The 24,630-nt window shown below is 47.5% G+C and overlaps 1 protein-coding gene across 3 annotated transcripts in view; it reads right to left on the bottom strand.

The window, feature by feature from the left end:
* Positions 1-24,630, bottom strand: part of LOC119457907 (beta-1,4-glucuronyltransferase 1) — a 414,428-nt gene that overhangs the window by 259,302 nt on the left and 130,496 nt on the right. Inside the window, exon 7 of one of the 3 annotated variants that reach the window (XM_049670520.1) lies at positions 17,271-17,424. The exons of the other annotated variants lie outside the window; for them this stretch is intronic. Within the exon in view, the coding sequence (XP_049526477.1) occupies positions 17,305-17,424 (120 nt within the window). The 3' untranslated portion in view covers positions 17,271-17,304. Of the gene's footprint in view, positions 1-17,270; positions 17,425-24,630 lie in introns of those variants that run through there. 3 annotated transcript variants of the gene reach the window in all.

The raw sequence follows: 24,630 nt of genomic DNA, 5'->3' as shown, positions 1-24,630 counted from the left end.
GCTCTCCCGATTTGTTCGTCCATTTTCTGGCTCGGTTGGTTGGTTGTTTGTTTGTTTATCTTTGACTGTGTTTCCTCTTTTATCCTATAGTACGTTTGCGCGACACACGGATCGAGCGGCTTGCGGTGCTTTCCACTCGAGTGGATTTTGATACTTCTAAGACGGCCTGCGAACACAAGCCACGACCGGGGGTCGACCGCGTGTCTTCCAAAACGATATATGCCGTTGTCATCGATGTTCGCGCTGTGCACTCTGGTTCTATCGACCGCGCGTTCCCTTTTTGATACAGAAAAGAAACAAAAGTGTGAAGGAGGGGTTTTGAATCGAGCCAGTGAGATTTGTCACACGCTTTATTCTGCTGGGACACTCTTTCCCTCTCTCTCTTTTCTTTTATTTTAATAGCCCGAACACTTGCAGGTCACATGCCTCGCTGAATCAACATGCTATGGGTAAGACGTTTAACACGTGATTCTTGTTTCCTGCCTTACGGTATTACATCATTCTAATAGCAATTTCTTTTTTTTTCTCAAATTAACACCACATATGGTAAGAGGAACCAGAAAATATGAAATGGAGAACACAAGGCACAATAATGATAGCTCAAAAGTATTCGTTCTTTGGTAAGTGAGTGACATCCATAAAGAACGTTATTTCTCGGCGCTAAAGTATGACATACACATGTAGTCGAACACAAGTATTGATGAGGCTTGTTGCATTTAAAACAAAGAAGTTAAAATCGAGTGAGTGTTGGTTGCGAAATTTTTATTTAGGTCGTCAATTTTTCAACAAAAATTCGCAAATATCGCAAATATTCAGAACACGAAACTATCAAATTTACAACTCTGCAACTCAGCAATGAAAAATGACATCACAATTCTGTAAATTGCACGTAATAGTACATCTAAAGCGTTCAAAATTGACATAATATACGTAGCTCTCAAGTAGACCATTAATTTGTGAGTTTAACTTTTGAAAAACCCTCGTAAACAATGTAATAAATTCACGTAAGATATAAATTGACATGTAACATATTTCCGATTTCGTTGCTCTAATGGATGGGGTTTACAGAACTGCGACGTCTGTTCTAAGTGCAGAAAAAGAAATTTGTAAACTTGGTGCTTCTATTTTTTTTATCAAACTTAGCAATTTTTGAAAATTCCATTAAAACAATTCAGGCTCTAAATCAAAATTCCGCTTCCGACAGTCACTATAATTTAACTTTCTCTGTAAATTGCAACAAACTTAATTAATATCAGCCCAGTGGTTATCTCAGAAAGATGTTCCTACGTTTTACATGTATTTGAATAGGCGGCATCGGAGTTGGGCCCGAGCTAAAGCTTCCTCTTAATCTTGATTACCTTACCGATTCCCTTTAAGGTGTCCAAAATTCCTCAATGTGGATTCCCTCACATGGGTCTTTAAAGGTTACGTATTTTCCTAAGTTTGGATTCACTAACAGATTCACTTAAGGTGTACGGATTCGTTTTAAGTGGATTCCATGACGAATTTACCTCAAAAAGCAGACGTGGGTTAATATATATAAATGATATTCTAGTTTAGACTAAGCGGATGTAATCGAGTCGGACGGGTCACGTGATGCGCCGCACAGATAACCTAGGGTACGCTCAGAGTAACCAAGTCGGTTCCTCAGGAAATATAAATCGAGTCCGAGGACGGCAGAGAATTAGGGGGAGAGACGGGATCAAAATAAATTTAATTTCCTATTAATAAAATACTTCCAGTTTAAATGCCAGACTGAGCATTACGTTAATTGGGTTACATGACCAACTTTAAATCCCCGAAACTTAACAGCGGGCTATGGGAGATACCGTATTAAAAAGCTGCGGATTAGCTTTGACTGCCTAGGGTTCCTTTAACGTGTACGCAAAAAGCGCTAGACAAGATTCCTTTTTTTTTTTTTTTTGCCACAACAGAAATGGACCGCCGCGTGCTGAAATCGATCACACAACCTCCCGCTCAAATGCACCAAGCCCTATAGCCACCGATTCGGCGCTGCGCGCACTAACGAGATTCAGAAATGTGCAGGCACTTTAGACCAGACGACGCTAAAATTTGGCCACGTATAAACAGTTTGATTTCTCCTACCGATCTGTACTGTAGGTTGGTGATAATGACCACTATCATTCATCATCACAATCAGCCTATATTTATACATTCGTGTCCGCTGCAGAACGAAGACCTCTCCGTGCGATCTCCCAAGTATACCCCTGTCTTGCGCTAGCTGATTCCAATTCGCGCCTGCAAATTTCCTAACTTCATCACACCACCTAGATTTCTGCCGTTCTCGACTGCGCTTCCCTTCTCTTGGCATCCATTCTGTAACTCTAATGGTCCACCGGTTATCCATCCTACGCATTACATGGCCTGCCCAGCTCCATTTTTTCCCTCTTAATGTCAACTAGAATATCGGCTATCCCCGTTTGCTCTCTGATCCACACCGCTCTCTTCCTGACCACTATCATGCCATGCGATTCTCGAAACCGTACCAGATCCCCTTCCTTTCGGGGCTCGCGTCTCAGGCGTCCGCCTCGCGGATAAAAAAGACGACGGGATCAGCAATTTCGCGAGAGACCCGGAGAAACAATTCGAACTCGAGCCCGCGAGGCTGGTAAGTTTAGCAATGCGCTCAGCCACGTGGGCCCCGGGTTTCGGCGGAGAAAAAAGGCTTTCGCGGGTTAGGAGCCGTATAATCCGTTTAAGGAAAACCCGAATCCGCTTAAGCGCTCCGCAAAGCGCTCGCAGGGAACGCGGCTCGCGCTGAAAGCGATACAGATAAAGGGTTCCGACGCAGAGCGCTGCAAGGCGCGCTGAATCTGCATTTCAATGGTTCCTCCCTAAGCGTGCATGCGTAAGTAGCCAAGCTCTGAAAAAAAAAACAGAACGTGGCGTATGTGCCCGACGGAATCGCGGGTGAATAGATATACACCCTCGGGGGTCTCATGCAGCGTGCAGCGGATAGAGGTCAATACGGACAGCCCAGGGAACTCCGAAGCTGCAGAAGCTCCTTAATGCGAGAACAAAGGACCGTGTGATCCGCGTTGCAAAGCTGCCGCCACAGCGCAATATAACTTCTTTTCCATGCGGCTGGCATTTGGAACGATCTCGCATTGTACAGTCTTCGTGAAGGCACGCCCCTGAAGCTTAATCTACAAAGCCTTAAAAAAAAAGAGAGAGAGAGACAGAGAGAGAGAAGATTGCACGTCATTCCGGGCTGAGCAATGAACGCATCAAACGTCGCATAAATAAGGTGACGTAATGTTCGCGTGCGCGTGCGCGTGTGTGCGTGCGTGCGTGGTCAACGAGCTGGCTCGTCCGTTCCTGCAGCAAAATCGCGACGACGCTCGACAGGCGTGTCTACCAAAACAAGCGATTGAAACTAACAGTGCGAGCAATGTCGCAAAGATCTGTTTCATTCAAGAAGGGTTTCACCCGTTCACAACTAGTAATTTCGGCGTTGATGCTGCATCTATTAACAGCATTCCCTTGTGTGTGTGTTCCTTTCTTTATTTCTCATTATTCCAATGACATGATCGACTGGCTTGTGCCGAATCGGAGAAGCTACAGAACGTGCCGTTCTCCTGCGGCACTTTTTCGTTTAACATATTGCTTTTAGGCACGTTTGCGAAATGAGCCTTTTATTGCCGGAACTCTTCCCAACTCACCTATGTTATGATCACTTAATCAGTGAATAATTCATCGCTTCTGGAGAAGCCGGCGATAAATTAGTGGCTAACATCTCCGATTTCATCCGAACAAATCGATCGCGATCTGTTCGGTGCCAAACGCCCATCTCAACCAAACAAACAACGGTCTTCGTTCAACACGCCTTTCAGCGGCCAATACCCCTGAGTGGCTACGTTCCACTGCCTCACACGACAGGATCGGTCAGCCTAACGTTACACAGCCATGACAGAAAGGAAAACGACAAACACCGCTGTCGTCACTGCGTTAACGTTACACTGAGCGAAGCAGCCGAGACGCACCGATTACCTCAGCGAAATGCCGTCTTCAACGTATCTCATAAGGGTCTTAAATCTACATCTCAACAGGAGGTCGGGAGATGCATACAACTACGCAGAAACCTCACTTTCAACGGAGAACCCGCCGGCAAAGCCACTTTACAGCATCCAAAAAGGAGAAGCGGAGGAAACTAACATCAAAGAAACACCAAAAACGAAACTATAGCGGCCGCAAGCGAGAGCCCGCAGTACGTCACCAAACAGTAGAGGGCGTTGAAGGTGAGTGCGCAACTCTCGCCGACATACCAACAGCAATAAAAAAAACATCATACATAAACAAAGCTTGCGCAAGCGCGTGTACATAATCCGAGCGCAGAAGTTAGTCCGGTTGAGCTTCGTGCAGAAGATTTGTTTTTTAAAGAAAAAAAAAGCGCAGATAGTAAGGGAGGAGGGACAGGGAGGAGGGGCACATCAAGACAGAAGCGGGCCCCAAAAGTTCACGAAAGAGAAAAACGCGACCAACAAGCAACAACCCCATGGAATTGAAAAACCCGGAGGGGGGGGGGGGGGGGGGGGGGGACTACTTGCTTTTGCTGCGTGAAAAGAGAGTCGAGGCGAGCTGCTGGTCGGACGCATTCACAAACTCGGCCGCACTACTGCAACAGTCCCGTACGTGAGCTCTCTCACAAGTGCCGAGCGAAGCTCCCTGTCGCATATCCACAAACGCACGCGCTCCTACGTATAGCGGCAAATGCGGCGTGCTGCCCGGCCGGCGCGGCTTTGTGGTCAGCGAAATGGTTTCCTGCAGGTCTCATCTCCATTCGCGTAACTTGTTTTCTCTCTCTCTCTCTCTCTCAAGACCTTCCTTGTTTGTTTGTTTTTTTTTTCTTTCTTTTTCTGTTTTCTTGTTCTCTTTCTTTGTTTTTCTGTCCATTTCATGTCTGAAAGGCGCACACTCGCTTTCTCACGCTTATGTATACGAGCTACTACCCAAACTATTTCGCTTGTTTATCTTTTTTTTAACATTTTCTTCGGCCACATGATACTTTGTCCCCGCCGGTGTGCACCTATACGTGCTTCATCAGCAATTCTCCTTTTTTTTTATTACCTTTCTCGCTAATTACGAACTCGGCGAGAACCAACTTTTCAACCTTCGCGGCGCAGAAAAAAAAAAAAGAAAACTACCCTACTTTCCCCGAGGAAAAAATAAAAGCTATTACAACAGGAAGCAAATCCCCCCTCCCCCCCCCCCCCAAAAAAAAAAAAAGAAAAGAAAAAGCAAAAAATAGGAGGGGAGGGGTCAATATACAACGGAATGCGCGTGATCAATATTCGAAAAATGAGCGCAGCGCTGCAGAAACGCAGGTATAGGCCGAATTTGCTAATCAAATAAATCGTCGGGTTTGACGTCCTGCAGTAAAACAGTGTGGGCTTGTTAAAGAGACGCCGTAAGCGGGGGTCACAGAATTCATTTTGACAATGACGGGTTCATTACCGTGTGCACAAAGCACAATACACGACCTGTTCCATTCCCGCCGGGAATCGAACAGGCGATATCAACAAATCAGCAGATAAACGCGGCAGCCACAAAGCCACGCGTTCTTTCGCTTGTTCACGCAAGAAGGTCTCGTCTGGGTGAGACAATCGAGTAATTTTTTTTTTTTTTTTTGCGATGAGGTTTCTCCTCGGTGAAACTTCCAAGTAAAAAATTTGTATTTTTATTTCGACTCAAAAGTCAAGCATTTTTAACGGTCTGGAACGTATACGAGACGTCCCCCAATCGCATTGATTCACCGAGCGCTAGAGCACGACCGGGAGAACGACGGGGCCCGTAGCGACAAAAATCCCTCTTTACGCTCGAATTGTTCGTAAAAGAAAATTTCGTCTAATCCTGACGCAGGACACATTGTTAGCGAAGCGGTTCAGCCTATAGCAAAGAACACTTGCGAATGAAAAATTGTTGTGGATTCGGTCCCACAGTTTAAAGAGGCGCTGAGAATCAGGGTTGCCATTCAGACATCTTTTCGTTCGTAAGCACTAGTACTTTGCCACTTGACCCACCGCCTTCGCTAATATGTCCAGCGTCTGGATTTTGAAGCGACGGTTTTAAGGGCCCCGTTACTCAGAAAGCACGGCGTCGCCGGCGTTCCCAGTGAGTGAAAATTGTATACCAATCACAGCGCGGCGCGCGCGTTTCTATTAACCACAGAGCGTGCGCCGCTCGGTTCCTTGCCTCACCACTAGATGGCGCTCGCCTCCGCGCAGCCGCGTAGCGGCGGCGTCGGCCGTGTGGGGAAAAGAAGAAAAAAAAAAGAACCAGGAAGTTTGCCTTCGTGCATAGCGTTACCCAGTCAAAAATACGGCTGCATAAGCTGCAGTTGCCGGCAAGCGTGAGAAGCAGTCAGGGACCCTTTAATGCTATCGCGTTCTACTCTTAAAGGCGAAGCTTAAGCGTGTCTCAAGTTTTTGCTTCAGTATTTGTTCTCACGAATAAGTCTACCGTAAGAGCTTTATGTGAATACAGGAATAAGGTGCTTGTGCTTCACGCACACTGAGGGTGGCGCCACGGCGCATTCACAGATGATTCGAAACTAGCCGTCCCCAAACGGTACCTCGAACAGTATACAAACGGCGCATCCACAAACTTCAGGCAGGCACAGCGCTGCATGACGCATGCATTTACCACGCATGCGCACAACGCCATGTATGTAGCAAATAAAGCGTCAAGCATTACCCGACGTCTTGACTTCAATGCACAGTGACGGGCATTTTTTATTCGAACGACTTGAACCCTACATGGAGCCCAACCACCGTTCCGCATCAAAGGAAGTTAGAACGTCTTGCTCAGTTTTATTCCTGGCCATGGATAGTAAACGCGTACACAAAAATACAACGAAATGTTAGTTCAGTTAAACGTTTATTAGCATAGTAATTGACTAATTAGCAATTGGTGTGCGAAACTATGAGCATTTTAAAGCTGGCACGAGCGTATCAGAAACGTTATTAAAAACAGTGCAGATGTGTTTCTCGCGCATAAGTCGTAATTGTGAGGTATAATACTCGGCGTGGCAAAAAAAAGTATACGTTACGCATTATAGGGTCAGATGAAGATTTTGAACGTACCGCTACTTATGTTTCGCTCAAACTTAGCAGCAATAATCCGGGCAAGTACGAACTGTTAAGATGAGCCTACTAATTTAGATTAAGCCCTTTTCGCAAGTTCATCCTGCTACTGCAAACACACGCACACACAAAACACAAATCCACTACAGACTCACGCTCACACACCCAGAGGCAGAGCTGTAACAGAAAAAAAAAAGAAACTATGAAACGTAAACAATGCGCAGACACGTGAGCATAGATGGGAGAAGTGATGCCTCAGGCGAAACTCACATGTGAAACCGTAGATCATGCTTCCACACCCGTTTCCAGTGTATTTCTTATTATTTTTATTATTACTGTTATTTTTTTACGTTTACGACATCAGCAGGCCACGACTAGCGAAGCAGCTGGCAGAGGCCCCGGCCGAAAGAAGAGCCGCTTAGAAATATCCTCTAACGGGCTTGGAATCGCCAACCCCGGGGGCAAGAAAAACAGACAGGGTAGACGAGCGGGGGGTCTCGGAAGAGGATTCGCACGACCGTCACACAAACTCGGACTTCCCCGGTGCTCGCTGAAAAGAAGAACGACCCGCATATGGGAAAACAAGAAACACGTGAAGATATTAAGCGCATCCGACACAGCTGGTTCTTTGGAGCAAACGACGACGCACTTTGTGAGAAAGAGCGTACGTGAAAAGAATAACAACAGCAAAAAGTACGAAATTCAAACAAGCAAAGCGTAATACGAGAAGAAAAAAAGCAAGCTGCCCCTGAGGACTCGAAAGGTAGGCCTGTCACGACGGGCGAACAAGCGACACAAACAAACAAGGAAACTAACGAGAAAGTCGCGGCCGAAAGTAAAAATAACGGGAAAGTACGACCCGCGGCTCAAACCGACCTCCAAGCGAGCAGTCAAAGTGGGGAGAAAGGACAGAGTTTTGAGTGTCGACGTCTCAAAAAAAGAGAGGAAAAACAAAAAAAGAAAGGCAGTAATAAAGCGCCATTGAGGAGGCGTTCACGAGGCGACGACAGGAGTGCGCAGAACGTGACAGTCGTGATGACGAGTAATCTCGGAGTTATAGACTTAGGACGAGATAGAACGAGAAATGGAGAAAGAGAGAGAGAAAGAGAGAGAGAGAGAGAGGTAGGGAGACAAAACGAATAGAATTTCGTGACCCTCGAGAAAGGTACCCCTCTCTCTGTCTGTTTGCACCGTGTGTGTGTTATGCGCGAAACTTGCGTGGTCGGTTACACATGCGCGAACCCACCTGACTATGCGGGAGCGGCCCGTACAGCTTTTTACACACTACAGCTGTTATACAGAGCTGTATAGCGTGTGTGGTAAAGTTTGCAACCCCCCCCCCCCCCCTCCCTGCCTCCCATTCCCGCGAAAATCGGGGCAACGCGAAGCGACAAAACTGGGAGGATCGGATGGGTCGAGATGCACTCCCTCCTGGTCCTGGGTTCCTGCCGTCATCACCTGTCTAACCGGCATCCCGAACGCCGCTGAGAGTACCATGGCATCAGTCAAGCAGGTCACCGTTCTCCTGGTCCTCGTCGCCAGCGTCGTGCTGGCTTTGATCACCACAACCACAGGTAGACGAATGCGTGTACACGCTTGTAGTTGGTTCTTGATGACGGAAGCGAAGTTTGCGCAGCATATAGTTCTAACGGGACGAACGCACGAAGAGAACACGATCTGAATCATAGTTTGTGTGTCATCGTGTTCTCTTCATGCCGTGTGTCTTGTTAGGACTATGCAGTATACAACTTGATCCATAGCCACAGGTAAGCGGGCTTCTATACACACTTGACCTAAAACGCAAAAAACAAGGACACAAGAAGAAAGACCAGACAGGACGAACGCGTCAGGTCTGGTCTTCCTTCTTATGTCCTCATTTTCTTGTACTTTGTCTAGTATTAATTCTTACGAACTCGTCCAAATTTCAGTTCTTTATTACATACACAGTTTCAGCTCGAAAAGCACCATCACTGCAGGAATCACGGTGGTTTAGTAGCACATACCTATTTGTTCACGAACATTGCGTTTCCAAGCCTTTCAACACCCTTAAGTGCCTTTATACGTATTTCGTCGACCCTAAGTGAACTTAAGTTCAACTTGACACAAAACCGTCAAAGAGTGAAATGGGTCGTAGTATAGCGAAATGGTTCGTCAAATCAGCCTTCTAGCTATGCCGTGGAGTCATTACCAAGTTCGAGTCAAGGAGACTTACACCACCGTGGTTACAAAGCTCACGTACGAACCGCACCGTAGGGTTTCTTGCAGGGATGTTGGGTATTTTGATGACAGTTACAATCAAATCATGGTTCTGGCACGTAAGAAACCAGAATCCAATTCCATACGGGGCACATGTGCTTTTTTTTATATAGAGTTAGTGCTGGGTTTGAGGCTAGCTGACCAGCGCTCCCATGTTTTCATCTTTCTGACGACGGCACTTCCAAGTCGCGTCTAAGCACAGCCTTGCTACGTAGGTGTACGCACCTGTCGGATTGCATGCATACGTTGCCATATAACGGACACAGCGTAAACGGATTCGCGCCAGGACCGCAAAAAATTTAGCTTTAGCGTACCGTTTACGCTCTGCCGTTTCGAAACCTTCTGGATCAGCGCGTGCTAAGCCACGTCAAGTACGTACATGTGAGGTGCCGCTTAGCTGACGCGTCCACAGTTGGTAGGCGGCCGAGGCGGCAAAGCAATAGCAATACACTAAAACTATGCCACAGCTGTTATCTACCCTTGCCAACCGTACACAAAGTTAATCAAATCATGCGGATCACACGCGTTGTGGGAACCGGCGGAGCTTCTCGACGGCTTCAGTCACACTGAGCCTTGTATTCTGTCGCCGGATTAGGAGAAATCAGTCACCATGCTTTCGTCGTGGTCGTCAAGCTATAGTCGACACCATCGCCGTCGTGCCTTGCTGTTGTCGTCACACACACACACAACTACTCGCCCCACAAAGACATGTTGCGCCACCTGGTGACACTTTACGGAACCTCCGAACGATGCTAGATAGCCAGCTACATCACAAAAAAAAAATGCTTCGCATAGCATTTGATCCCCACAGTGCGCGAGATCGGCGCGACCTTTCGGTCGTTCTTTCTCGTACAACATGTCGAGCGTATCGTTTCTCGCTAAATTGCGCTCCGAATGCCGTTTTAATTATGTGCACATTCTCTTCCACTCTCGCACTGCAGGTCAGAACATGCCTGAGCCACCACCGGGACACGGAGGGTAAGTCGCTGCCTGTATAGCGCGGGAACTTACGAACCCCTTTTGGAGAGTTCAAACGGTGGGTTCGGCGCTTCCACCATGAATTTCGTCAGCTATCGTCACCAGCCTTATTTATGTCCCCTGTAGGGCGAAGGCATCCCCAAGTGTGATCTCCAATTCACCCCTGCCATGGCGCCAGCTGATTACATCTCACGCCTGCTAATTTGCGCAATTTCATCACACCACCTCATTCTCTGCCGTGCTCGCCTACGCGTCGCCTCCCTTGGCGCACGCTTTCTAACCCAAATAGACCACCGGTTACCTCGCCAAATGGACCACCAGTTACCTCGCCAAATAGGCCACCAGTTACCTCGCCGAGTAGGCCACCGGTTACCTTGCCAAGTAGACCACCGGTTACCTTGTCAAGTAGACCAACGGTTACCTTGCCCTGTGCAATTATGCATGGCGTGTCCGACTCTATTTCTTCCTCTAAATTCCCACTAGAATATCGCTAAGCCCCGTTGCCCTCTTATGCACAGCGCTAATTCCATAGAGAATTATGAGCCAGTCACCAGCACACCTGTAGAGGTAGTACAGATGATTATATACGTAGGCCGATTCATAACGTGAGCGCTGTCTCGGCGTGTTAGCAATTCAGCAAGATAGCCGCAAGCCACCCGGCACTCACGGTGAGCGAAATTCGCGAGCGTCCGCTAAGAAAAGCTTCACCTTAAATATTGCGTGTAGTATGGGTTAGATCGAAATCTACGTAGTATATTATATCTTCCAGCACGACAGCCGGGATGCTCTAACCATTATGCAACAATTGCACGCATACTTCTCTAAAACCAACGTCAAACAGCTCTTCGATACGATTACTACGTGAGTCACGGTCACGCAGCACTAGTTTTCACTAAAGGCCATTGACGCGGAATAAAACGTCCGAATAATAGTCATCCTTATCGCTGGCTTTCGCGTAGTACTTCTCTCTACATGTAACTCTTCACACCTTTCTTCCCTGAACGAGCATCAAATATTCTTCACCGCCAAGACGCACATGGTCGACACCCCTTGTCAGTACTATAGAGTTACTGAAGCGGACGCTTGGCAGCTCCGGATTAGCACATTCCTCTTTTTCTTTCTGTTTTTTTTTTTTTTGCCACTGGAAAGGACTGTCCATAAACGAATCTTGTGAAATAACTGTAATGAATTGATTACAATTTAGCGACTGTCCTTCGCACACTCACACGTGATTGTGTATTTCTTGCGCTACCTTCAGTACGATCGAGTATGTCTAATATAATAAGACACGAAAAAAAAATCCTGCGCTTGTGCATTTCAAACCCTGCTAAAATCCTGGCTTAATGTAGCTCCAATCCTGCTCAAATTCCGCGCTTGGGTAGTTCAAATCCAGCGTTAATGCAGCTCCACTAACCTGAAACCTGGGGAAGTGCGAAGCAGTGATGCGCCGGTATTTCCCTTATGTTAACTCACCGTTGGTTTGAACTACGCAAGCGCAGCATTTGAGCAAGATTGGAGCTACATTAAGCGCTGGATTCAAATTATGCGCTTGTGTAGTTCGAATAGAGCGCTAATGCAGCTCCACTAACGTGGAACCTGGGGAAGTGCGAAGCAGTGACGCGCCGGTGTTTCCCTTATGTTATTCTTCTGCTATTCTTGCACAAGTGAGGAGGAATCGAGCACGCTTGTGGGGTAGTGGCGCCCTCTCTTGCGCTGCGCTGGTACCAGACTGGCGTTTCGGAAGCGATTTTCACGAGTTTCTGCTAATTCCCGCATATGCCTGGCTCATACCCGCATATCCAATGCGGGTATGCGCCACACGTGATTTTATTATCGTTAATCGTGAGGTAACTGACGAGCATGTGATGTTATTGATACATTGACCTATCAGTCCTGTTAGTCATACATTCGTACCCTTCCATGCCAATTTTGGTATATACCAAGTGAACGAGACGCGAGTTTCTGTGCGTAACCACGACGACATGATATCACATTAGACGCCAACAGCCCGGGCCCCTAAAATGCTTCGCAATTAAAAGATTTGCTACCGCCTTATTCCTCGTGACATCAATGCGTCGACGTATAGAGCAGCAGTCGCATGCATGAACTACTGCTTGCATTCCAGCATAGTTTGGGGAACGCTCCAATGCACAAAAACATTGTTGTTGTTTTTCTTCAAAAATATCCCGATATAATAGCAAACTGCTATCAAAGTCATAAGATTCCAAGAAGGTGCTCGGAAGTGCATCGTTTTTTAACTCAAAACAGAAATAGTGCGCAATAACATGCTGCGCTCAACGTGTATTAACTGGGGCATGGGCCCGTGACACGCCTTTCTTTATTCCAGACCCGGACCCTTCGGCTTCGGGGGCGCACCCGGCCAGTTCGGTGGCGGCTTCCGCGGGCGCCGATCAGACTTCGACATGGCCGGGTGAGCGAAAGAACGATTTCGAGGCAATGCAGCGCGCGTTCAATGCACATACAGCTGCCACCAGCCTTACAAGGAAGGCACGTCTGTAGAGACTTAACAACACGGTGTAGGGAGCAAACATCGAGTAGTTCGGAAGTAAGACGCATCGAGTTTCCAACTTCAAAAATAAATCTTAAGCATGAAGAGAAGAGCATGAAGCGTAAAAACCATAAAATGTGAGGCAGAAGCCTCTTCGCGCCTCACTATCCAGCAGATTCTAGAGGTCTGCTGCCACCCGCTGCCAGTCCCGCGATGGGACGTCCACCTTCCCACCTCTAACCCTACCCTCATTCTTCTATCCTCTTTCTTTCCACTTCCCTCTCCCCACATACACTGCGCTGGACTCCCATTAAGGCTGCAGGAATATGTCTTTCTTCCTAACCTATACCTAATCCGGCCATCCCCCCCCCCCAACCAAAAAATACAGAAAAAAAACCAAAAAAAGACGTCTAATCATACGTACTTGGCATTGAATATCACCGACAAAATATTCTTATTTTTTTCTTGTCTACTCCACTGTAAGATTATTATCGAATATAGGAAAATGATCCTCGTGCTTCGAGCTCCCGTGTGCAGCATTCACTGCGCAATTCGCATCAAAATTCACTAAGGAAACTGCGAATAACTGCGAGGGAGAGCTTATGAGAGAGGGCTTGGCGCTTTTTTTGCTACTTGAAATATATTTACCAGCAGGAACGGCTGTTTGTACGTATGTTAAAACCGTTTCTTGGGTGTTCTTTATCAGGACTCGCGAGGCAGTGCATGGTGCAACCTGTCCCTATACCCTTGGAGAAACGTTGTCTATCGTGCTGAAGGCTCCCGCCTTGATCGTCCACCGTTCAACGCTTCCAGTTTTCACCGTCCTTTGCTCTTGTATACGGTATTAGCGGGGGGATCGTCTTTGTAAATTTTAGCGAGGACAGACACAGAGAAGGTGTTGAAGTCTCCCCTCGCTACCACAGTAATCACATGAGGCGTCGTCGGCCCATCCGATTCGGAATGCAGAAAGGCTACTCCTAGCCATATTCAATAAAGCAGGGCAGCTTCGCGTCGGCAGAAACCAGCTGAGATGCGAAGGCGAAGACATCAGTCTATTTGGTGCAGTCATTTGCATTGAAAACTTCGTGTGTTCAACATCAGAACTTTATACCGCAGGTGAGCATACGAAGTTTTTTAGCGGCATCTGTCCATGATAACGGTATCGACTCTTCTTTGTCGCCTGGAAGAGCCAGGCGACCACAGATACACAACTGGTATTGTGTATCTGTGGTCCCTTTCTGTGTCTATCTCTGCTTTCCTGTCACCTCCCCCTCCCCTCTCTCCCCAGCGTAGGGTAGCAAACCGGATCTTCCCATCTGGTTAACCTCCCTGCGTTTCCCCTTTTTTCTGCCTCTCTCTCTCTTAGCGGGGGCTGCTCACGGTTTAGTTGTTTGTGTGTGGTGTGCCTGACGAAGCGTTGAGTCGGGAGCTCCTATCCAAATAGGCTGAGCAGGGAGATAATTGTTTTTCCTCGGCATTGACTGTACGAATCCGATTAGGTCTGTCGAATTTAAACGAAAACGTTAATATCTATACCGACTGTGTGCAGCAATTCCGTTTTTTTATTTTTTTTTCTTTAGGAAATCAACCTTGTTACGAAAATTGCTAAATACTGCAAAATTTCAAGACCTCGTACATCAATTACAACTGTATAACTCCGCATTAAAAGCTGGCATTCATGTACGTTGCACTTACTCAGGCATATCTAAAGCGGCCAAAATTGTTGCATTATAGTGCGCCGTGCCATATGCTATTTATTTCTAGGTAAGACAGTTGTAAAACACTTGTAAACATTGTAAAACAAAAAAAATATTCATGTATGCTGTAAACTGATGCATCACCTTTTCCCTCATTAAATTTTCCAGCAGATATAGTTTGCACAACTAAAAAGATATGCTTACGGTGAAGAGTGACGAGTGAATAAACTTGTTTCTTTATATATATATATATATATATATATATATATATATACTTGTCAAAACACAATCAGACCCTCAATCCAAATTATGCTTCCTCAATCACTAGAATTTACCAACTTTCACTCTCCAATGCGACAAATTTTATTCAATTAAATCGGTTGAGCGCTGTTGTTCAATGTGATGGTTTCTGTGTTTCACGCGTATTTGAATAGACGAAAAATCGCACTTGGGCCCAAGGTATAAAGGCTCCGTCTTGAAGCGGAGTTAGGCCTAAGCTAAGCCTTTTTTTTTTCATCAAAGGTAGCGCCAGGAGGCACTCACTCTCAAATACGACAAATTTAATTCAAATCGGTTGAGCGCGGTTGTCTAATAGGAGCGTTTCTGTGTTTCACTCTTATTTGAATAGAAAAACCGCAGCTTGAGCCCAAGAGTAGGACTCCATCTGATAGCTGAGTTAGGCCTAACCTAAGCTTTTTTTTATCGAAGGTACCGCCAGGAGGCACGCCGGGAGGCGCAGGGACCGTTCCGCGGCCGACGGGAGGCCTACTTTGGCATGCAGGACGAATAGAGTACTCTGCCCACGCCCAGCGAAGACTTGCTACGCATCGCAGCTACTACTGCCTGCCGAGCGCGTAGTGCATCGACGTCGTCACCCGTGGCGAAAAAGTGAGGGGTATCTCGCGTCCGCGAGACGTCAGCGTCCCTGTATAAGAGGAAAGGGTTATAAAGGAAATGAAAAACACCACAACGGTGTCTTGTCTGATTTGCCCTTCAGTTGTGGGATAACGTCTCGATGCACGACAACAAAGAGTTACAGACAGACGGAGGCGTCCAGTCGAGAAAGCGGTAGCCCAACTGCACATGCTTAAAAACACTGATTTAGACTCCACGATCACGTGAACGCTGGGCAGCAGGTTGCTCAGGGAACCGTACTGGGACCGCTGTTTGTCTGCTCTGACACTTTCAATGTTCTGTAAAACTCTCATTTAGGACTCTGTAAATCGTACACACTGTACGAACTTAATTTCATTCACTGTTCACTTTCAATTTAACTATATTCATGCGAGTATGCATACAACGCTTAAGATATCGGTGAAATTCAAAACTTCCATCTGGCCGACACAGTAACACTATACACGCGGTATACGCTCATCAATGACCCTCAATTTTCTACAGTGCCCTCATTCCTGCACATACCTCCTAGGCTACCACTCTATCCGGTCAACACATATTCACCCAATCTCGGAGATACACCCAGCCTGTAGGCATTATTCTGCTGCAGCAAATGAACTCCGAGCGGCTAATTAATTACCACACCCTGAAAAGCATCCACCGTATAATATCACCGCCTTCCACAATCACTACCGGATACACCGATCCCCCAGGGAACGCTCCCGTTCAGCAAAAACATTTTAAACTGCGCGAAGAAAGCAAGACGTGAACAGAAACATAGACGCACACACAAATCTTAGTGCGTGTGCGTCTACGTTTCTGTTCACGCCTTCTCTTCTTCACGCAGTTTGAAATATTTTGCTCAATCTATAAACCGACTATAGCCGAACACGTTCACGTAAACGACCGGAGAACATTTAGACGACCTCAACAGGCGTATATGTAGGCCCGATACTTACACACATTCCAGGCCAAGTCTTCCTTCCGACGTTTGTCGGCGTTTATTGCATCAGTCGCGAAAGGACGTCGCCGTCGGACCGCAGGGATTCAATTTGTTCCTGCGTTCTCCGCGAGACGGGAGAGTCCCGAACATCGCTAACGCCAACCTGCGGGCTTCGCCGCGATTTCCCAACACCCGAGCGAAGGAGACCCTCAAGGTGCGGGCAACAACCCTTTTCCCGCCGGACTGCACCTATACGTGAGACCTCGTTATATAGAGAAGAAGAAAAAAAGGTAACGCGTGCATATGCAAAGCGCCGGCGACGCAACGTTCGCCAGGGGAAACCCCACTCGTGCCGATCCGGCCGCACACGTGCGGTTGCACCCAGACGACGACAAGTCCTTTGCGCAGCGCTTCGACCGAAATCTGATCAAGCGACGGCCGAATCACATTGGGCGCAACTTCGGCTCCGGTACGCAACCCGCGCGACCCACCAGTGATCTCTCAATACAAAGACAGACGAACACAGGTAAACACAGGTAAACACAGGCAAACACAAGCAAACACAGGCAAACATAGGCAAACACAGGCAAACACAGGCAAACACAGGCAAAGCGTTGCTGCAAATCAGTCAAACATTATTTACACGCCACAGCGCAATGCCTATAAGATTGGCGCGCTGCAACGTTGCCAACATCTGCAAATTTCATAAAATACTATTAACCTGCAGAGCTATAACTTCACACAAATTGTGTACTTGCAGATGCCACAAGTGAGATTTTGTTTTCATGGCAGTTAACGTTTTATTTTTATCTTTAACGACGTCAAGCGACACTGCTAACGCATAGGCTGGCCACGGGGATTTCGTGTCACTGCGTTAGATTAGACACTAATAATTAGGCATTCCAAGGCACCAGACGTAAAGGTCTATTCTTGTTTTAAAACATTTTCACAACAATGCTGCCTGTAGAACTTCGGCTTCTCACCAATGATGTCAGCATAGACAGCACCAGAGGCCCAAAGCCGAACAAGCCGAGTTGGTCTTACCTGCAAGGAGAAAAACAGACAAATTTAATATGACTAACAAACTAACACATTCACTTATTAACTGATTGATTTATTGTGTTGATTGATTGATTGATTGATTGATTGATTGATTGATTCATTCATTGATTCATTCATTCATTCTTCATTCGGACATCAAAGCGCGCAGCAACTTCATTGGTGGCACATACAAATGCCAAGCATGGGAATCAGGAGCAGTTCTTAAATCTTACCCAAACCTGTTGCTTCCATTGCAGAACGATTGCGAATAGAGCAAATCGGAAGGTATCCATGACGATATAACAGCAGAGCAGTTATTGTAAACGCAGGAAAGAATCTTTGTATACGATGATAGACAAGAAGAGATGCTGGTAATCACAAAAAGGAGGTACCACTGAAAGCTCCGAATCCTAGCAAAAAAAAAATAGGAAAAAAAGATACCCGATACGAAAGGATGCATTGGTGTTCCAGTTACTTTTGTGCTTCAATGCATAAAACAGCGTTTTCTTTAAAAAAGTAACTGGAATGCCAATTCGTTTCGTCGGACACTTTGAAAATTAATATCTCAAAATTCTTGCAGTCCTGAGAATTCGTTCCAAGGGGATACGCCTTGTGAAATCACCAGGCTATAATTCGTATATTGAAATATGTGCCGTAAGGTAACTAAATAAAAGGTTTATCGGCGTAATTATGTTATTTAACGAAGCATTTTGATTTCTCGTAGAACTAATGGCCGCCTCATCGAGTAATATAGAACAAGGGTTTGAATTGTGCTATCTGCCACCGGCAGTTTTTAAACATTTTGGACCTTCTGAAAAAACACCCGGCACATCAAGAATCTGAACCGAGAAAGTGTAAGAGTAGGGTTGAATATTATTATCCAGAAGACAAAAGTATTGTTCAATAGCCTGGCAAGAGAACAAGAATTCATGACCGCCAGTCAGCTTCTAGAGTATGTACAGGAGTACGACGTTCATTTAGGTCAATTACTCACAGGTACCCTGATCATGAGAAGTAAGTTTACAGAATAAAAATGGGTTGGAGTGCATACGGTAGGCATTGCCAAATCCTGACTGGGAGCTTACCACTGTCGCTGAAAAGAGAAGTGTACAATCATTGCATTTTACCGGTGCTAACACATGGGTCAGAAACCTGGAGGTTAACAAAGAAGCTCGAAAAAAAAAAGTTAAGGACCACGCAATGAGTGGTGGAACGAAATATTTTAGCCGTAACGTTAAGAAACAAGAAGAGAGCGGTGTGGATCAGAGAACAAACGGGAATAGCCGTTATTCTAGTTGACGTTAAAAGAAAAAAAATACAACAGATCCAACGTGCCCCGCTGGAATCCATATAAGCGACGCTTACGAGACAGTGTTCGCGCGCACTTCCTCATCTGGCTTAAGGATGCCCCGAACGAGGAGCTCTGCGATGCAATGCACCTTTTAACGCAACCAGCGTTATAGGGGTTGAAAGAGGCAAGCTCGCTTTCAGCGCCATTTCTTTGGGGTACCCGACCTCCCCTTGGAGGCGCAGATGCGACCCTCCACGCGGTTGCCAGACGGCGCAACGCACGCGCAACGTGAGGCCATCTCCTTCGGTGCCCTCTCTCCCGTCTCATCACGGCCCCCTCACCCTCTCCATCCGCGGCCGACTACCCACATGCGCAGGCCGACTTCCCCCCCTCTACATTCCACTGCTGCGGGCGAAGTAGTGGGAGCCATCGCTCCTAGATGGCGCCGCCGTCCCCCAGCCGAGTGTGAGGTATTCGGTGAGAACGCACGAGCAGCAGCAGCAGGAGGCAGCTACGGTCAGCAAGAGAGACGCAGGGGCGTTCTCAAAGAAAGCTTCGCTACAAAAGTGCAGCTGAGCGAGCCATGTAATGGCGTAGGGTAGATAACCGGCGAACCATTACAGTTGCAGAATGGTTGCCAAGAGCAAGGACGCGCAGTCGAGGACGGTAGCAAATTAGGTGGGGTAATAAATTTAGGATATATTAATCGATTTACTAATGTATTCACCTATTTATTTTGTTATTTATTTACTTAGTTATTTATTTGTTAAAAGGTACTAGCTTGCCCGAAAGAATATTGCAGTTTACGGTACACCGGGCTCCATCTTGTGGCCCTGAGCTTCAACAAAAAAGACAGATAGCTATTACTGCAGTGACTAGCAGTATTCTGCTTAGCCGCTGGTTAGTGCCCGGCTGCTACATTATCATTAACATGCTGTCCGTTTTTTTTTTTCTTTCAAACATTTCCTTCAACAAGGACACACATGTAGCAGAAACTTTTCTAACGCGTCGTGGTTGCGCAAAGCAGTCACAAGATGTTCCCCCTAGTGTTGCTACTGCCATCCACAGGTCCCGCAACCTGCTATTCCGTAAACGGTGATGCAGGGTCCTGGTGATACGTTCCTGGACAAGCTAAAGCTCTCTATTTCCCACGTTTCCGATAAACAATTAGTTTCTTAGAACATCGCATGTCACGTGTTTCTAAATTCTTGGTCCCACCTTAATTCCAAGCGACGATCATCATGATTTACTTTGTATGCTTAAATTTTGTAAAAAAAAAAACTTACGCACACAAAAATACCAGTGTCCTTCAAAGCCATTTCTAGGGTGTTAAATGTGTCCGCTTTAAATATTTCCTGTAACTAAAATTCAAGTAGCTGCGATTCCCATTTTTGTCGCGGTCAAGCAGCTTTAAACTTGGGATTTCAATACTTTGTGTCTCCGTGCAATGTCTGACAACCTGGAGAAAAAATCCGTAGACGCGCACAAGCTCACGTCTACACGCCTACGCATCCGCAGACGGGTGCGGTTACCTCGTGCGCCTTGAAGCGCGCCGCGAGCGCGTTGATCTGATTCAGGCTGATCTGGATGCTCGGTCTGGCTCGCGTCGCTTCGCGCCTGGAGCTAGAGCACTGCACTGGCCGATTTTTTCAGCCCGAGCCCAGGCCCGGGCCCGTTTTTACGTTGGGCGGCCCGCCCGAGCCCGATCAAAACTTTTATGGCGACACCCGGGCCCGGCCCGGGCCCGGAAATAATCTACGTTACCCGCCCGGCCCGGCCCGCCACCCCTTTACCTTAGGCCCGAGCCCGGCCAGAGCCCGACTCGAAACCGGCCCGAGCCCGGCCCGAGACCGAAAAATAATGTTTTTCGGAGTTGAGACGCCCGAGAATAACTCGCTCTCGCTGCACGGTACATGCACCACCAGAAAGCCCGAGCCCGGCCCGGGCCCGCGTCAAAAAACCCGAGCCCAGCCCGGGCCCGGGTCAAAAAGCACACGCCGTACCCGAGCCCGGCCTGAGCCCATGAAAAAACTATTCTACCCGGCCCGGCCCGTGGGCCGGGCCGGGCCGGGCCCGGGCTTTCGGGTAAGCCCGAGCCCGTGCAGAGCTCTACCTGGAGCAAGCGTAGTGCGCATACACGGTCTCCGAAAGACAGCGCTCACCGCCGATCTAGAAGGTCATGGCGCATAGCGCAACGTTTGCTACGCGCACGACAGAGCTGCGGTGCGCGCTCGCGCTCGTGCGGTCCAAGTCTAGCCGTGCTACGTGTTGCGGACCGGTTTTATTTTGCACCAACTCGACCGACAGATCATAGCCAAATCCAGTTTGCGTGCGCACTTTGAAGTGCTGTCAACATCTCAGTACGAGGCGGTGTCTGCCAAGGCGTCCAGCCACGAGTGGACGCGCGCCAGTAGATGTAAAACCGCCATTTCCCGCACGGCGCGACGAGCGCAAGGAGAGTTGACGCGAGCTTGCGCGCGCCTGCAAGCGTACGTGTGGTTTGGGCCACTTGAAGAGGCGGCGGTTTATAGCTCCGAAGCGACGCAAAACCCTTCCGAAAAGACGCCGTACGCGCAATGTGGTTCAGTAAAGGCCGCTTCGAGATGGACGACGTCGCTGACAGGTCTGGCGATTCTACGCCGAGCCGAGACGCTATTCACTCGCTTGTGCAAGAAGACGGCTCGCGGTCAGGGAACGGTCGAGAAACGCGCGCACTCTCGAAAGAGCTCGAGAGAGAGAGAGAGAGTGAGAGAGAGCGAGGAGAGGTAACGGCTGGAGGATTGCAAACGTCGACGGCAAAATGTTTATGCCGCGAATAGTTTGCGACAGCTGCTCCATTCGGACGCTCATTGAGGTTATGCGAGCTTCCTCGTCCGGTCCCGAACTGCTCAGTCCGTCGTGACCCGTTTAAGCCTCACGGCAAGTGGCCATCGAAAACGTTGCTCCAAAGAGGCGCCGACAGGCCGGCCCTGTGAGGCATCGAGGCTCTTACTCGGGGAGTCATTATATTATTCGGCGGAATCGAAACATCAACGCCGGTGCGAGGGTGCGCGCCGCGCTGCTTGTATGGGGTAGAGCGATTGGGTGCGCATGATAAAGCGAACTAAATATTCTGCGTTATTGTGCAACAACGTACAATAAAGTACAATCGTTCCTCGTACGATAGACGACTTGAATAAACCCTCTAAGGAAGCTGTAACCCAAAATATTTCGGTATCCCTTAAAGAGCATTTCATTGTAAGTGCTCTGTATCCTGTTAATACTGACTTGTTATTAGTTGTCTTTGCACGTACCACTCTGCTATTGTCTAACCTAGGCCGCAGTATTCACAAATAAACAAAATAAAAACAAATGCCAGCTCACGTGAGTGATTGCGCGCAAGTGTGTGTTTGTGCATCTGTGTACGTACTCACGTATGTGCAAGTCATCATCATCATAGTCAGCCTGTATTTATGTCCACTGCAGGACGAAGGCCTCTCCCTGCGATCTCCAATTACCCCTGATCTACGCTAGCTGATTCCAACTTGTGCCTGCAAATTTCCTAACTTCATCACCCCACCTAGTTTTCTGCCGTCCTCAACTGCGCTTCCTTTCGCTTGGCACCCATTCTGTAACTCTAATGGTCCACCGGTTATCTACACTACGCATATACATTGCCTGCCCAGCTCCATTTTTTTCTCTATTAATGTCAAATAGAATATCCGCTATCCCCGTTTGCTCCATGATGCACACCGCTCTCTTCCTGTCTCTTGGCGCCTAAGATTGTTTTTCCCTCCTATAGCTTCTTGCGCGGTCCTTAACTTGTTCTCGAGCTTCTTTGTTAACCTCCAAGTTTCTGCTTCATATGTTAGCCCTGGTAGAATGCAATTATTGTACACTTATCTTTTCAACGACAGTGGTAAGCTCTCAGTCAGGATTTGGCAATGCCTGCCGTATGCCTTATGCAATGCCAGTCAAATTTTATTCTTCTGTAAATTTCCTTCTCATGATCAGGGTCCCCTGTGAGTAATTGACCTAGATAAACGTACTCCTTTACAGACTCTAGAGGCTGACTGGCGATCCTGAATTCCTGTTCCCTTGCCAGGCTATTGAACATTATCTTTGTCTTCTGCATATTAATATTCAACCCCACTCTTACACTTTCTCGGTTAAGGTCCTCAATCATTTCTTTCAATTCATCCCTGGTGTTGCTGAACAGGACAATGCCATCTGCAAGCCAAAGGTTGCTGAGATATTTGTCGTTGCTCCACACTTTTAAACCTTCCCAGTTTAAGAGCTTGAATGCTTCTTCTAAGCATGCAGTGAATAGCATTGGAGAGATTGTGTCGCCTCGCCTAACCCCTTCCTCATTATGTATTTTTGTACTTTTTTTTGTGGAGAAACAAGGTAGCTGTGGAGTCTTTGTAGATATTTGCCAAGATATTCACGTATGGCTCCTGTACTCCCTGATTACGCACTGCCTCCATGACTGCTGGTATCTCTACTGAATCGCATGCTTTTTTTCATAATCTATGACAGGCATATCGAGAGTTTGATTATACTCCGCAGATTTCTCAATTACTTGATTGATGATATGGACGTGATCCATTGTAGCATATCCCTTCCTGAAGTCAGCTCTCAGTTGATTGAAGTCAAGTTTTGATTGAAGTGTTGCGTTGGTTCAAATGGAAGTTATCCTGGTGAATATTCTATATAATACTGAAAGCAAGCTAATGAGCATATATATAGGCATCGTTATTTATTAAACGCGTATGGACGAGGCCGAAAAAAAAAAACGAAGCCACTTCGCTTGTGACCACACCCTCACTGCGGGTGCTGTGCTGGCTTGATCAGTTCAAAAGCTTCATAGCTTCATTAACTTTCACACGACTACGCGGTTTTCTTAGCGCAATACAGTGGAGAGAACGAAGCTTTTCATATCAACGAAACTGTGAAAATAAAGAAGTAAAACTGCGAACTGAAACGGCTTTCGCTATAAAACCTAGGGCGGCGGCAACCGTGAAGTGCCAAAATGGTCCATTCGAAGACCGTCGAAAATGGCGTAGAATTGGCTATCGGAGCAAATGCCAGCTTATAAGCTATCCCTCTGTGCATCCAACGAATAGCGAAGCTCGGCCCTGATTGGCCGGATGAACATCGTCTTCATCGACGTGTTCTGAACCACAAAGGCCAAGCCACACAACCCTCAGCCCCCCCCCCCCCCCCCGGCTCCCTTCCTACCCCAACTTTCATCCCACATGTAGATCGTGACGTAGCACCACTCGCAAAAGCAGCAGACTCTCTCGGACGCAGCCGCAGATCATCATCCCGCGGTGTTATTCCGAGTAGACGCCGCAACTTCCGCTCGTTCGCAGAAAAAAAAGATGCCACGAGTGCAGCCACGATTCGTTAGAATACGTCCATCACTTCGGCGTACAGAGAGACCGAGGGGGTGGGGGAAAGGAGGTATTCGTACGCGTAGATAAGGCTCAATTGCCACGCGAACACATCCCATGCGGCCGTGCATACAAAAGCTTCGCGAAGACCACTTGCCGCAGATTCCGCGAATGAAAGACGCTTCGGCGGGGGAAAAAAGGGCCCCTTTTCTAAGAGGCTCGCCCTCGCACCAAATCCCCACCGCACATACAAACGCCTACATACGCACGAAGAAAAAAGCAACCGAACAAAACGTCGTCCTCTGACACAGACCGCAGAGCGAAGGCATCACAGCAGGGAGCCACAGGTTGAATCGGGCACGTCTGACGCGCGCGTACTGTTCCTATGAGTAAAAGCCGGCGGGGTTCTTTAAGGGCATCATAACGGTTCCGCAAGGCTGCATCTCGCGGAAAGTGATGGCCTGATGGAAAAGCGGAGTAAGCAAAAATAAAAAAAAGAAAGTGAAAGTAACACGGCGTAGGCGGTTAGTGTGGCAGCTTTTG

This window comes from Dermacentor silvarum, chromosome 7, assembly GCF_013339745.2.
Source record: "Dermacentor silvarum isolate Dsil-2018 chromosome 7, BIME_Dsil_1.4, whole genome shotgun sequence".
In the NCBI taxonomy this organism is placed as follows: domain Eukaryota; kingdom Metazoa; phylum Arthropoda; class Arachnida; order Ixodida; family Ixodidae; genus Dermacentor; species Dermacentor silvarum.
The sequence above is the reverse complement of the archived record's forward strand: the minus strand, read 5'-3'. Positions and strand labels throughout refer to the sequence as shown.